The following is a 14,624-nucleotide window of genomic DNA, read 5'->3' as shown; positions in this document are numbered from 1 at the left end:
CTCATTCTCAACTCAACTTTTTAAATTTACAATCTGTGAACATGCACAATAGTCGCAAATGTCGCAAGTCGCAATTTAGATAGTTTCGATCACAATAATTCAATGTAGTGATTGTTAATCATTAGTGATACATTTTGTTAGGCTTAGGTTAATTAAGACAATGTCTAAAAATATAGTTTTCGAGGGGTGGTTGACCAAATCACCGCCGACAAAACGTATTTGGAGAACGGTAAGCAATAAAGCAACTTTTACCTTTGTTGACACATGATCGAATTATCTAGGTTTGGTATGATTAGAATGTAATCAATAACCAATTTACATAAGTATAATATTTTGCTTAATTATGTAGCGTGATATTTATTGTAACTTTTGTTTTCAGAAATGGCGAAGGAGATGGTTTGCCTTGAGACATTCTGGAGAATTGCCTGGTCAATATTTTTTGGACTACTATGCCGATAGGAACTGCAGGCGCCTCAAGGGCACCATCAACCTTGATTTATGTGAACAGGTATTTAACTAGCATATTGCTCATATTAATCTAGCATTGCTAATGTTTTTTCTACACCTAACATTAGTACATATTACATTTTATTTTGCTAACTAGCTTGCGCAAATCAACCTAATCAACCTTGCCACAAAAAGCAAAACATTATAAAATATATTCTGAATATTCTCTGTTTGAGATAAGAGAGAAGAAATAAAACATATTTATATGCAAATAAATTGATCTTTATACAAAGAAAATTCTTTGTTTGTTATCTAATATTCCTATTTTAGTTAAATAACACTGACTAGTTTCACAAATATTTCTCAACCAAAAGATTATGCAAATAAATAACGGTCTTGTAAATGAGTGAGTGCATTGGCAACCCGGCTGTTACATTTATTTGAATAATGTAAATGTTTCCTGGTTGGACATTTTCCTCCCATACGGCATACTGTAAGCAGTGTGTGTTTGCTAATAGGTTGATGCAGGGCTTCATATGGAACGTAGCGGCAGTGGGTTGTTGGACCCCAAGCTCCGAGGTTCTGTGTTCACTATCCAGACTCAGTCCAGGACTTATCACCTCGAAGCAGATTGTGAAGCTGAAATGGAAAAGTGGGTTGATGCAATATGTAGTGTGTGTGGCCTGAGAGCTACAGAGGATTCTTCCACTGAGAATGGTAAGTCCTATTTTCAAATGACTGTTAACAAAATTTAGAGTAAAGTTATTTATCTAGTTCTTTAGATAAATTACTTGATTTGAGATATGAACAAGAGAAAGGAAATTTATTAAACAAAAAGTGACAATAGGAAAACATTAACAAAATAACTGAATTTAACTTACCTTAAATTATAAACCTACATATGTATTTAATATAATTGTGGGCAATTAAACTGCATTGGAATTTCTTGGTAACTCGGAAGATTAGTATGGTTTTTATATAACTCATGTTTTTGTTTTGTTAATAAGTTTTTAATAACAAGTACTCTGCTCTTTTTAGGGTTCCATATCCAAAGGGTATAAACGGGACGCTATTACTAAGACTCCACTGTCTGTCTGTCTGTCTGTCACCAGGCTGTATCTCATGAACTGTGATAGACAGACATAGATAGACAGTTGAAATTTTCACACATAATGTTTTTCTGTTGCCACTATAACAACAAATACTTAAAGCAGATTAAAATTAATATTTAAGTGGGGCTCCCATACAACGTAAATTTTTTTTTGCCATTATTTGCGTAATGGTACGGAACCCTTCATGCGCGAGTCCGATTCGCACTTGGCCGGTTTTTTTCTTATTTCATCTCACAAAAATAACCAGTATTCAAGCCTATTCATCTACTAAGCATGTAGGCATAATATGTATACATAATATGTACATTTGACATGATGGTCCAGATACTATGTCAGTTAATTTTTGTACGGAGTAACGGTCACGTAAAATGTTTGAAGACGTTTTTTGAAAGTTTAGCACATTAATTTATTTAGAAATGTAACATTTATTTAATAAAAATATGGTAAATACATATTTCTCCAATTATTATTAATGTTAAGCTCAACCAAAAGAGACTTGAAGCAACTGTCATATATAGCGACTATCATTGGACGCGAGAGATATATTCATACCTACGATTTTATATCATTGGTTTCTAGTACAGTCGCCGTCAGATATATGGGAGCGGCCAGATATAAGGTGCTCAAAAATATCTGAACAAGCACTTTAACAACTTGACAATAGAGGCATGTTCAGATATTTGTGAGGGCCTTGGCTACTCCGATATATCTGATGGCGATTGTACCTACTGAGTGAATTTACTGCACAGGCTACAAGCATTACTGTACAGTTGAAGGCAAAAATATCGATCCAGACAAGTGGCTCGAAAATAGGTGAACACGACTTTACTGTCTAAGGTGTAAGAGCGTACAAATATTATTGAAACTTTGTGAATGTATATATATTTATGCCCTTGACTGTACAGGGTCTGTTTGACGATATTTAACACCAACACAAAATAAAATTAGCTTACTTTAGTTTAGTTAGTGAGAAGCAGAGACCGCAATTATTGTGGCATTTTTGTACTGTCATAGGGAGTTCTCATTTATCGACTTCCGATACACATAATATATTGATACAACGTAGAACACAAAATATTAAAAAGTTATAATAGTTAATGAATATTTTACTGTAAAAGAAGTAATTTAAGCAGATAATATGGAAAAAAGATAACTACTTATTTATTTTATGAACAAACTAATTGAATATTTTTTTAGTGCTAAAACAGTTTGAACGTGAAATTGAAAAAAAAAACATGGAACAAGTAATAAAATAGGAAACTATTAACTATTAAGTTGTTATTGCACATCTCTATTTCGCATTTTCAACTAGGTACTCAAAGGTTATCTAGAAGAGATCGTTCTTTACCTATAAGATGGCTTGTTATTTACCTCTACTTTTAATCTTTTTTAATATGACGTACAGGTAACCTAGTGTAATTGTGGTAACCTAGTGTAGTATACCTACATTGTATCGATATCGGTATATCGAAAGTCGATAAATGAGAAGTCCCTAATGACAATAATTAAAACTGCCACGAGAATTCCGGCCTCTGGTGATAAGTTGCTATTTTTCGTAAATGTTGACTGACATGGCTAACTGTTAAGGCAAATCTCTTGCAGGTTATCTGTTTACTTTCATATTACTATAAACATACAACTCGGCATGTTTATTTCCATGACAGTCAGTTCTAGCTTGTTTAAGCACCAACAATATTTCACTGCTTGTACCGCCATAATTATGTGATTTAAAAGTATGGGCATCATTCTGTTAGTCATCATTCATAAGTGACATCGTCACGTGAGAAGAAGCCATTGACACCTCACAAGAAAATAAATGCCTCATGCCATTAAAAAACCCATATATTTGGTATATCATATTATATCTGTCCAACATTAAAGTATGACTGCTTAAACTGCGATTGTATTTTCATGTTGTTAGTCTTGCAAGAGCGTAATAGAAAAAATTAAAAAACGGAATCAAAATTATAGATTGATACTTTTGTGGCACAGCTGTCCGTCTGCCATCTCTCTTACTCCCCCCTCCCCTCAGTAGGTGTATTTCAAAAACTAAAGCAACTAATGATGAATATGCAGAGCTTAATATGCCACAACAAACTTAAGAAGTTTAGGTTAAAAAGGGACCGTTAAAGGCACATGATATTAGCATGGATAGTATTGTCTCGTTGAGCGCTGGTACCCTAGCGGTAAGGTGTGCATAATCCAAACTGGAGGTCAGGGTCAACTCGGCTTGTAATAATGATTTTCTTGTAAGTTACGTACGCAATATTATTTGACATTTACCAGTCGAAGAAAACATCATGAGGAAACTGGGCTCTTTTCTCTCTAGGGTCACTCTAGGGTTCATGGTCACATGGCAGTAGTCGCTTTTTAGGGTTCCGTACCCAAAGGGTAAAAACGGGACTCTATTACTAAGACTCCGCTTTCCGTCTGTCCGTCCGTCTGTCTGTCACCAGGCTGTATCTCATGAACCGTGATAGCTAGACAGTTGAAATTTTCACAGATGATGTATTTCTGTTGCCGCTATAACAACAAATACTAAAAACAGAATAATATAAATATTTAAATGGGGCTCCCATACAACAAACGTGATTTTTTTGCTGTTTTTTCCGTAATGGTACGGAACCCTTCGTGCGCGAGTCCGACTCGCACTTGGCCGGTTTTTTAATAACTAGTGCCAGTGTAAATTCCCAGGAGTAGGTTGCCAGAAGCAAATCTTTGGGCGCCTTTAGGACGCAATCAGGAATGTGGTAAGATGTGGATGACCTAAACAAGACCTAGGAAAAATATTGATGTGTAAGAGATGAATCAGTCTAATTATTAGTAAAGTCAATTTTTTAATTGCGTAGACTAAAATGACAACCACAAATGCCAAACGTAGAAATAATGAGACCAGCTTAAAACAAACAGTGCTGATCTTTGATTTCGGTTTGTGAATAACCGATAAATATTAAATTAATTTTAGATTCAAAATAAACAATAAATGAAATCTACTCGCTACATGATAGGAAATCTATACTTAATATTATAAATGCGAAAGTGTGTCTGTCTGTCTGTCTATCTGTTACCTCTTCACGCTTAAACAGCTGAACCGATTTAGTTGAAATTTGGTATAGGGGTAGTTTGAGTCCCGGGGAAGGAAATAGGATACTTTTTATTCCAGAACACCCCTTAAGAAGCCCTCACCTCACATTTCTATCTACACTAATTCACCCTTTTTAATACCTCTCCTAGTGTCCCCTTTTAGCACGTCACGGATTATCCATTCATTGTGTTACAGACACTTCATAAACAAATATAAGTACCTCCCAATAGTTTATTTTCGGTTTGTACCGGTTGTAGCACATCACTATTTATAAGACGTAAAAAACTAGCAACACATGAAATGTAATTTTAGTCTACGCAATAAAAAAATAGGCTAAGTTTTACGAATCTGTACAAATAATCTGTTTTACTCTAGCATTCTTTATACTAATCACAACTTTAATCTCAGTGCTATTGCGAGTTTTTACCCAAGTGAGCCAAGCGATATCCTAATATTCAGCGTCTCACATTATGGATTGATGTAGGTAGCTAAATCATTTATTAAAACAAAAAAAAAATTAAGGCATACTCTGTGTTAATTGTATATTACGAAATAATATGTACATTACAGGTACATACCAGAACAGCATGCCCATGGCTGTGAACGAGCGGTACGAGTGTCCAGAGGGCACAGGGCCGTACATCCGAATATCCGAGTGCGTCACCGGGATTCGGGCCCAGGTAAAGAATGATGATTCATTATTTATTTGACGGCAGGGGTTCCCAATCTTTTAGTCCGCGGAGCACTCGCAAGTTTAAAATTTAATCTCGGCGCCCTAACTTAGATAGGCTATTCGAAATAGATAGGTACGTGGCGAGGAGGATTGCCTCATGGCGCCTCCTTTTACTGTCTACGGCGCACTAGGGCACCGCGACGCATAGTCTGGGTACCCCTGAAATATGGTATACGTTTCGACATTACATTACATGCATTATGTATGCGGCAACTATTTTGTTAACATAAGCACATGCTCGTTGTATCTAGACTCTTGTTTTGAGCATGTCTGCAGGTATATACGGACGTCCTCTTAGGTTTAGCAATAATGTAACTCTTACTCTTGATTCATCTGGGCCTGCAACACGACATGACTACACAGATTTAATCATTCAATTAATAATAGTACGTTACTACAGAGGCTGGGAAGTAAGGGGTTGCTGGCCAAATGCATATAGACGGATAGTTATGAGGCCGACAACCCCTTTTCACGCCGATGTATGTATAGTGCTTTTCTCAAACATGCAATGAAATAAATAAAGAAATCCCCACGAAATCAAAGATTTATTTCTAAAGAAACTTAAAGTAAACTAGGCACAAAATATATATAACTACCACCTATTCATATGTTTATCACACGTGTCATATATTTTACACTTGTAGTTTATCAATTTATTACTTGCACAGATTTTCAAGATATATTTATGTATCTTTGATGTTTTCGCCTTGCACCCGTCTGACTGTCATTACATAGTTTTTTATGTTGATATTATGCTTCACATACATCATTGCCTTAAACATGAAGTATAATTAACAGGTATTCATTTAATATTTTCGTCGGAACTCATATTGAATAACACAATCAACAACGCACAATAAATCCAATGAAATAGAATTACAGAATGAAAAATGTTCAACCTTGCTGAATACCATGATGTGACACATCACAAATGTGAAATGGAAATTAAAAAAGAACCAGTTACCGGCCTAGGCCTGCAATTTTGTATGAAATTTCATTACAGACCTCTCGTCTAGCCGCGCCTGAGACGTGATACTTCCTAGCCTAATATGAAGAACATAATAGGTATCAATATTTCATTGCATGTTTGACAAAAATAATTTATTTGCCAGATTACAGTTTTGGTTAGTTAGTAATACAGTTTTTTTATTGCACAGGGTAATCGGCCCACATACAGGCATGCAAATATTTAATTTAGTGAGCACGAGTGATAATTTAAATTCGGTTGCACTAACTAAAAAAACCGGACAAGTGCGAGTCGGACTCGTGTTCCAAGGGTTCCGTACATCGTGCAACTGTTAAATTTTTAATAATATTTTTTTTAGGGTTCCGTACCTCAAAAGGAAAAAACGGAACCCTTATAGGATCACTCGTGCGTCTGTCTGTCTGTCCGTCTGTCACAGCCTATTTTCTCCGAAACGAATGGGCCAATTAAGTTGAAATTTGGTATACATATGTAAGTTTGTGACCCAAAGACGGACATGTAACGTAAACAAATTAATTTTAAACACAGGGGCCTTTTTGGGGGGTAAATGAGAAAATTAAAAAATAAAGTTTTCCAAACTAAATCGTGTTACATATCAAATGAAGGAGCTCATTGTGAGAATCTTAAGTATATATTTTTTATAATTTTAAGATATACAGTTTAGAAGTTATTCAAGAAAATAGGCAAAAAATGACCATTCCCCCCCTCTATCTCCGAAACTACTGGGTCGAAATGTACGGAACCCTTGGAACGCGAGTCCGACTCGCACTTGGCCGGTTTTTTTTATGAAACGTGAGTGAAACGTCTTGAAAAACCCGAAGAGGTCGGATCAATAACCAGAACAGAAAGGTTACGGCGCGGTATCTTATATCTTTGCAACTATAATAGCTAGGTATATATGCATAGATTTTGAATCGATGTTTAGGAAAGAAGCCATTACTTGGAATCGAATGTACCGTTGACAGAGATGGCGCTGATTTTGCTTTAGAAACGTCGCATTCGGAGATAAAGATTTACTTATTGATATCATCAGTCCATGGACATGTTTAGTAAAAAGTGGTGTCATTTGATAGCTTACTTAAGGTGGTTCGACTAGGTTACCCAAAGCTTAAACCCCGCTAGATGGCGTCACTTTCGCAAATTTTCAGGTTTTATTTTTTTGTGGAATAGTGTTGGTATCTGTATACTTAAAAGTATGTTTAGCGCACTCTTTACATAAATATTGAACTATTATAATAAACATTGAATACTTCATTAGTGCAAAAAACACTTTTAAAGTCGACAGAGTGTTTCTGTCATGCTATTTCCTACTATTACTCACACATGCAAACAGTGTTTCCGTCATGCTTGTAGTAGACAATTTCATGCAGTGTAAGTATGCTGCAATGGCATTGCGGTATGTTCGTGGAAATACGTGCAAGAGGATTCGGGTTCGAGACTGGTACGTCAGGGGTACTTTTTTTTGTCCTTTTTGTGTTATCTTATGTTTCTTATACCTTTTATTCTTCGAATTCTTGTCCGATTCCGATATAACCGAAATATATTTCAGTGATATCGGAAACGGCTCTAACGATTTCGATGAAATTTGCTGTAAGGGGTTCGATCTAGCTAGGTCTTATCTCTGGGAAAACGAGCATTTTTGAGTTTTTACTTATGTTTTCTTTTTCTCCCAGATATTCAGTATTATTAATAAATTAGTTTATAACGTTTTATAAAAATATGTGACGTTTTGAACTAAAAGGTAGCACATTGTCGGTTGTCGATTAGGTTGATTTCATTTTGAAGCTTTATGGAAATATGACAACAATAAGTAGGTACCCGTTTGGTTGAAAACGCCACATATATTGAAAACCTGACTTTCACAAATCTCACCTTTTTGGGTTCTTCCAACTCAGAAAGGATGGAGAATACTGACGATTCTTAGTAGCACTAGCCCAAGGAAGTCCAGGTTTGTAAGTGTCAGGTATCAGTTTTTTTTTAAAGCGCTAAATATAGTTCTACAAGTAAAGCAATCCCTTACTGCCCAGCCTCTATAGTATTTTTCAAACTAGAAGGGTACGATGATAGATTTCATCTCCATACAATTTATAACCTATTAATGCCAAATGTTGCAAAATTTTATTGAATTGAGATCTATCATCGTACCCTTGCAGTTTGAAATAGTTATTTACGATACAAGTGCGGAAAAGAGAAAATTCGAAACGAGTGGCGACAGATTAAAACACGACCGCAGAGAGTGTTTTAAATCGACACGAGTTGCGAATTACCTATTCGCACGTGTATCGTACAACGTTTTACAGTACATATGGCCCTTTAAACTTTCGACATATGCATGAAAAGTGCTCTTTACGCACTAGGGCGAGAAAGTTGCACCATATGTACTGTAAAATACTTTTTAGTACATATGGTGCTACATATACGTTACCGCCCTAGTGCGGTAATTAGTACACTGTACAATACGTGCATATGTCGAAAATGTAAAGGGCCATAATTATGTACTGTAAAACGTTGTACAATACACGTGCGAAAAGGTAATTCGCAACTCGTGTCGATTAAAACACTTCCTTCGGTCGTGTTTCAATTTATCGCCACTCGTTGCCAATTTCCTACTTTTCGCACTTGTATCGTAATGTACTAATAATAAAGTAGTAATTGTAAAATAAAATTAAAACTTTTTTTATATATTTTTTTGGATTCAAGTAGGTACAGTGAGTAACAACATTGCATGGCCTTTTAGTTATAACTATTAAAGAAAACGGGATATTTATCATGTTTATTTATATTATTTATTTCTCGATATTTTGGCCGGTCTTGCAAGACCAGTCGTTGTGGAGATCCCTGGGGAGGCCTATGGTCAGCAGTGGATGTCTTGTTGGTGTAGATGGATTCACACAACAAATGAAATAACATTTTTTCATATTTGTTATCCGTAGTTGTCCATGTACCTGAAAGAAAAAAAATAATATCATGATAGCACAAAATCTCTAATGTTATAGGAAGAAAGATGATGCAACAATATGGATTCTAATAAAGTTATTATTTACTTACCTAGTAATAATTGTGTTTTTAATTCATAGACAAAATTCCATAATTTTCATCCCCAGGAAATGTTTTATTTTACTTTATTGCAGTGAGGATGTCCTGATTTTTTCTGGCTAATGAAGGAAAACATTTTATTTCCAAGAATGCCTCTTCATTTTGCACAATACCTAAAAAAACCTAGAGTTAGTGACATATTGACTATTCGGCAACCAAAACAGTAATAATTACATTATATAGGTATTGTTCACTGCTTATAGTGAGAATTATTTTCTAAAAAGATCGGCACGAGAAAATTACAATGTACAATGAAGGAATGAAACTGTACCTACCTTACGAAACTTCACCATCATGAATTCCGCTTCAATTGAGTCTGAATTTTTCTGGATTTTCGCGGACCAGAACACCGATGATTTTTGTAACTTGATTTAGACGTTGCTATCATTTTCAGTTTATACAAACAAATTGATGTCACAATAAACATGACCCTATGTGTCAGTGTCAACACTGTCAAATAAAAATGCACTAAACATGACGGCACTGCAAATCCTGCCCGGTCGGCCAGGCAACGTCGCCAACGTAGTAAAAAATTTGTGTAGTAATAGTGTGTAGTGCCTTAATTAAAGCAGATTGAATTTTGTATGAAAATCGAACCACCTTAATTAATACAACAATAAAATACGTGGTATTGTAACAAACTGTAAAAAATTAAAAATATTGTAACTATTTGGCTTGACACCTACTTCAAACGTTTCAGTTGCTAGCGCATATAAAACGGGTAATATTTTATTTTATCCATTTCGAAGTCGGTTATACTTTTTTTTTTAAGATTAGTTTTTTGCCTATTGTCTTGAATAACTTCTACTATTAATTAAAAAAAAAAACAGATTCTCTTCTATTTTATATGTTTTTGATAGATTTAGTTTGTGAAAGTTTTTTTTTTTAATTTTCTCATTTAACCCCCAAAAGTGGTCCCTACATGTCACAAACTTACATATGTGTACCAAATTTCAACTTAATTGGTCCAGTAGTTTCGGAGCAAAATAGGCTGTGACCGACGGACAGACAGACAGACGAGTGATCCTATAAGGGTTCCGTTTTTTCCTTTTGAGGTACGGAACCCTAAAAAAACACCTCATTCACCACGCACATATATACTCACGTACCTACTTTAAAATCATAGACGCAGAAGATATTTGCTAATGATAAATAATTACAAAATTAAACGAACTTACCTGTAAGTGAAGTTCCATTTGTATTAAGGATATGCCTAGCCCGAGACACGAGGCGCCCTTTCTCTATATACTATACGTAGTAAATAATAAATAACTGTAGTATTGTAATAACTGTAACTGAACAAAAAACACAATTTATCGTAGGATTCCCGTGCATTTACGTTTGACCCTCGGAACATTGTGACGAGCAGCAGGCGGGGGTTCGCCGGGGACAGCCGGGGCAACCAGATGTACCTGAGCCAGCCGCTCCGACAACACAACGCCGACTTCTCCGAGAACGAGTCCAACCTCAGTGAAGACGAGTGCAAGTCCCTCAACGCTAGTCACTCTAACATAGGTATACTATTTATTTGTTATTACAAGTCTGCCTATAGGATACAGCACCAGCAAGTGATCACAAGGCCAAATCACTGAAACATTATCCAAGAGGCCAAGCCAAAGAAAAAAGGGTCGCACAAATAAGTATATTCCTTAGAAAAATTGTCTTCAGTTTGTGTTTTCGTTAAGGGCTCTTTCCCACTGTAACTACCGTTTTTTCCGGGTACGTTTTACTGAAGGATCCCGTTTTAGTAGTATACATGCAGTATCCCGCAAACGGAATTCTCGTGTGAACGTTACTATATTAGCACGTATACTGCTATAACGGGATTTTGCAGAAAACCGTACCCGCAAAAAAACGGGATGTTCAGTGGGAAAGAGTCCTAACATCGTGTTTGTGCGCAGTTCAACCTTGGTTATTAAAATATGCTCATTACTATGGATGTAGTCATAAGAAAGGAAGAATCGCATGTGCAATGTATTATTCACACTTCTCCCACTTCGTTCTTGACAAACAATGTTGTCACGTCGATGGATCAAATGTAAATGTTAAAAATATTCGTCTTTTTGCAGGAGACTGGTCTGTGACAAAATCTTTTACCAAATTGGCGGTGGGTCCTAAGAAAAACGGCATCCCGGACGATGGTATGTTGGTTATTTAATATACATTAGGGCGTGTTTTAATACGTGATATTTTTTTTATATACGAGTATCATTTCTTTTATCGATATGTGGCCGTGGCCCGCAGCTAAGGAGTGCCTATCTCTTAGCGAGACAGATACCTAATAGCCTAGCCGGTAGTCTCACATTGCCCTACGAAAGAATAAAGAAAGAAAGAAAATACATTTATTTACGTCATGGATGTAAGTAAAGGGAGGTAGATATGGCACCAGGCGCTCGATCGTGAGCCATCAAATATAGGTTCCGGAACCTATACTGAGTTAGTCGTACGGCTGACGCCAATGTGTCAAGAATCAAGATCAAGTCAAGATTGTCAAAATCATCTACTAAATATTGCCTGCATTTTAGTTTTGTCAACTATGAACGTCACGCGTCTATTATTAATAAAAGGTCATTGATTTACGTCAAACCAGTTAATTTCATAAAATTCTGTGACGGACGTTAAAATGGACCCCACTCAGCGTAATGCCAAAAATAGATATAAAAATGTAGCATTTAAATCTTAACAAACACTATTATCTTACAGGACCACCAGTGCCGCCTCGGCCACCTAAGACCTTAGGAGTCACATCAAAGAATAGCTTGCAAAAAGATGCCTACCTTGGACCAAAATACAACGAACCCATGGATTCCAATGATAATGTTTTTGTAAGTGTATATTACTTGATTTATTTAACACGTAAAATTTCAGTAATACATTATATAATTTGAGTTGTCTTATTCCAATACTGTTTAAGCACTACAGACAGTGAACGGAAATAAAACAAGCCGCGTTTGAGAATATTACCGTTCGAATTCTCGGGACCATTAGCACTCATACTGTCCGCGCGCGAATTCCACGTCATGACAGAGGATGGTGACTGGTGTCATTTTGTAGGTACGGGCGCGGCGCACCCCCCCCCCCCACCTTCCTCGACCTCCGAATGCACGTAATTGGCGCGCGGACAATACACAATTACGCCTACATTTAAATAAGACGATACGTTTACAGTGCCTGTCATCAAAATTGGTAAACGGAATAATAGTCATCTCTATTACACTAATGTACACAGCTAAGTGTAGATGAAATGCATATAATGTCAATAACTACCAATCAGCGACATTAATCCGCTAATAACCTTCTTGCTGTACGTACTGACAGCTGAGAGTTCACGGTTCATATTTGATTAGAATATGACCTGGACAGCGATAGGTTTATGCAATACATTCAAGAATCAGTCAAATATTCCATGTATAATAATTTTGTGCAGATTAAAAGATAACTAGTTAAAATGTTTTTATGAAATGACAGACTAATCCAACATAGGTAAATATTCATTGTTGTGTAAGTATAGGTAAATATTCCGCTACAATAAGTATTTTTTATGGCTAGATAAATTTTATTATCAATCTGTATGGCAGTGCGTAGTCACGTTCAGGTAGAGCCAGCAAAATTGACATGGGTACACGAATCGGGTCAAAAATATTTGAACAGGCGGAGTGACAATAAAGGCTCATCCCCACTTTCAGTTCCAATGGAAATATTATTGTTGGAAATGGTGACCTCTGCGTGCGCTGTGTAAATGCAAGACGGAGGCAAGATATCTAGGCAACTGCAAGTGATAGTGCTCTACTGAAGGAAGATTCGACAAAAAGTCTTAGCCATACAGGAATGCGCTGTTAGAATCTTTCGGGTTCCTCCCGAACACCGTGTATGGCACTGGTTTTTGGATTATATATGGGAGATCGGATCTATTCGAATCAATAAGTGATTACTTTTTGAGTCATATTATTTCATCCAAAAAAATACTTACAGTACAAATCGGTACAGCGGTTTTATAAACCTGCGTGAACCTTTTTTTAGGCAAGTGGAAATCTTCATCTTTGAAATGAATAGAACATATTCTAGATCTCTTGCCAGGCATCCAATCAATTTCATGTCTCTAATTGGACAGCTTTTTTCCATAGTTCTCTGCGAATAGCATCTTGAGGGAATCTGAATGGAAAGTATAACAAATACTACAATATAAAATGACAATACCAAATTTGATTAGGTAGTTTTTTATAGCTCCTTCCCATGAAAGAGAAAAGGAAAATGCAAATATGTAAGAAGGAATGTATTACAATATAGAAAATATCTAAGTCGGTTAATAAAATAATCTACTTCATTTGGCATAACATCATCCCTATTATGCTCGTAATCTAAAACGCCGTAAGTTGTTATGAAAGTCGTATTATGCAGTTAAAAGTACTTCGTGCGTGACTCCGACTCGTACTTGGCGGGTTTTTTAATTTCCATATCACAGATATTTGTGAAACCGCATCATGGCATTCAGCCATTTAAAAAAACTATAGGCAGTATTTGCTTTATGGTTCGTAATGACTATGACATTCTGCCACTACGCCTTTAAAAAAACCAATTAACTGTAGTAATGTACTATTATAAGGGAGATATAAAAAAGGGTTTGATATATTTTATGTGTATGTAACGTGACCGTGACAGATGCAGTGCACGTTGGGAGTGGAGATTGGGGTAGGCGCGTCGCGGCGGCGCTCGCCCGCCCGCTTCCCCGCGCCCGCTGCGGTCGCTACCGACGACGACGACGAGGAGCTCTCGCTCTCGCCCGGACACCCGGTAACTTGCAGGCGCAGACCACTTTTTAGATCTAGATGAAATATGTTGCTCGTCTTACCCGAGGGCCACGGAACTGAAGTTTCGTGGTCTAGGCGTTAAGGTCACCACATACTGCCGTTCATTTTGTACCTCCAGTCGACGTCAAATTAGTTATTTTTACGATACAAGTGCGGAAAGTAGGAAATACGCAACGAGTGGTGATAAATTAAGACACGACCGGTCGTATTTTAATTCGATACGAGTTGCGAATTACCTAATCGCACGTGTAGCGTACAATGTATGTAACCAAAACTATTACGTTCTCTGTATGAGAGCGCGACCACTACTTTCAGTTGCATCCATGTTTACTAGATGTACTCAAGGCTAAAAGTAATC

General features: G+C 36.5%; 1 protein-coding gene and 1 long non-coding RNA gene across 3 annotated transcripts in view; one reads left to right on the top strand and one right to left on the bottom strand.

The window, feature by feature from the left end:
* Nucleotides 1–14,624, bottom strand: part of LOC134754495 (uncharacterized) — a 400,626-nt gene that overhangs the window by 242,374 nt on the left and 143,628 nt on the right. The gene's annotated exons all lie outside the window — the stretch shown is intronic.
* LOC134754321 (uncharacterized) overlaps nucleotides 25–14,624 on the top strand; it is a 38,803-nt gene continuing 24,203 nt past the window's right edge. The window contains exons 1-8 of the mRNA XM_063690584.1: nucleotides 25–229; nucleotides 380–508; nucleotides 966–1,164; nucleotides 5,215–5,324; nucleotides 10,781–10,973; nucleotides 11,528–11,599; nucleotides 12,162–12,283; nucleotides 14,118–14,249. Of these exons, the coding sequence (XP_063546654.1) occupies nucleotides 161–229; nucleotides 380–508; nucleotides 966–1,164; nucleotides 5,215–5,324; nucleotides 10,781–10,973; nucleotides 11,528–11,599; nucleotides 12,162–12,283; nucleotides 14,118–14,249 (1,026 nt within the window). The 5' untranslated portion in view covers nucleotides 25–160. The remainder of the gene's footprint in view (nucleotides 230–379; nucleotides 509–965; nucleotides 1,165–5,214; nucleotides 5,325–10,780; nucleotides 10,974–11,527; nucleotides 11,600–12,161; nucleotides 12,284–14,117; nucleotides 14,250–14,624) is intronic.

Source organism: Cydia strobilella, chromosome Z, assembly GCF_947568885.1.
Source record: "Cydia strobilella chromosome Z, ilCydStro3.1, whole genome shotgun sequence".
NCBI classification, from domain to species: Eukaryota; Metazoa; Arthropoda; class Insecta; order Lepidoptera; family Tortricidae; genus Cydia; species Cydia strobilella.
Note: the sequence above shows the minus strand (reverse complement) of the source record. Positions and strands in the feature narration are given on the sequence as shown.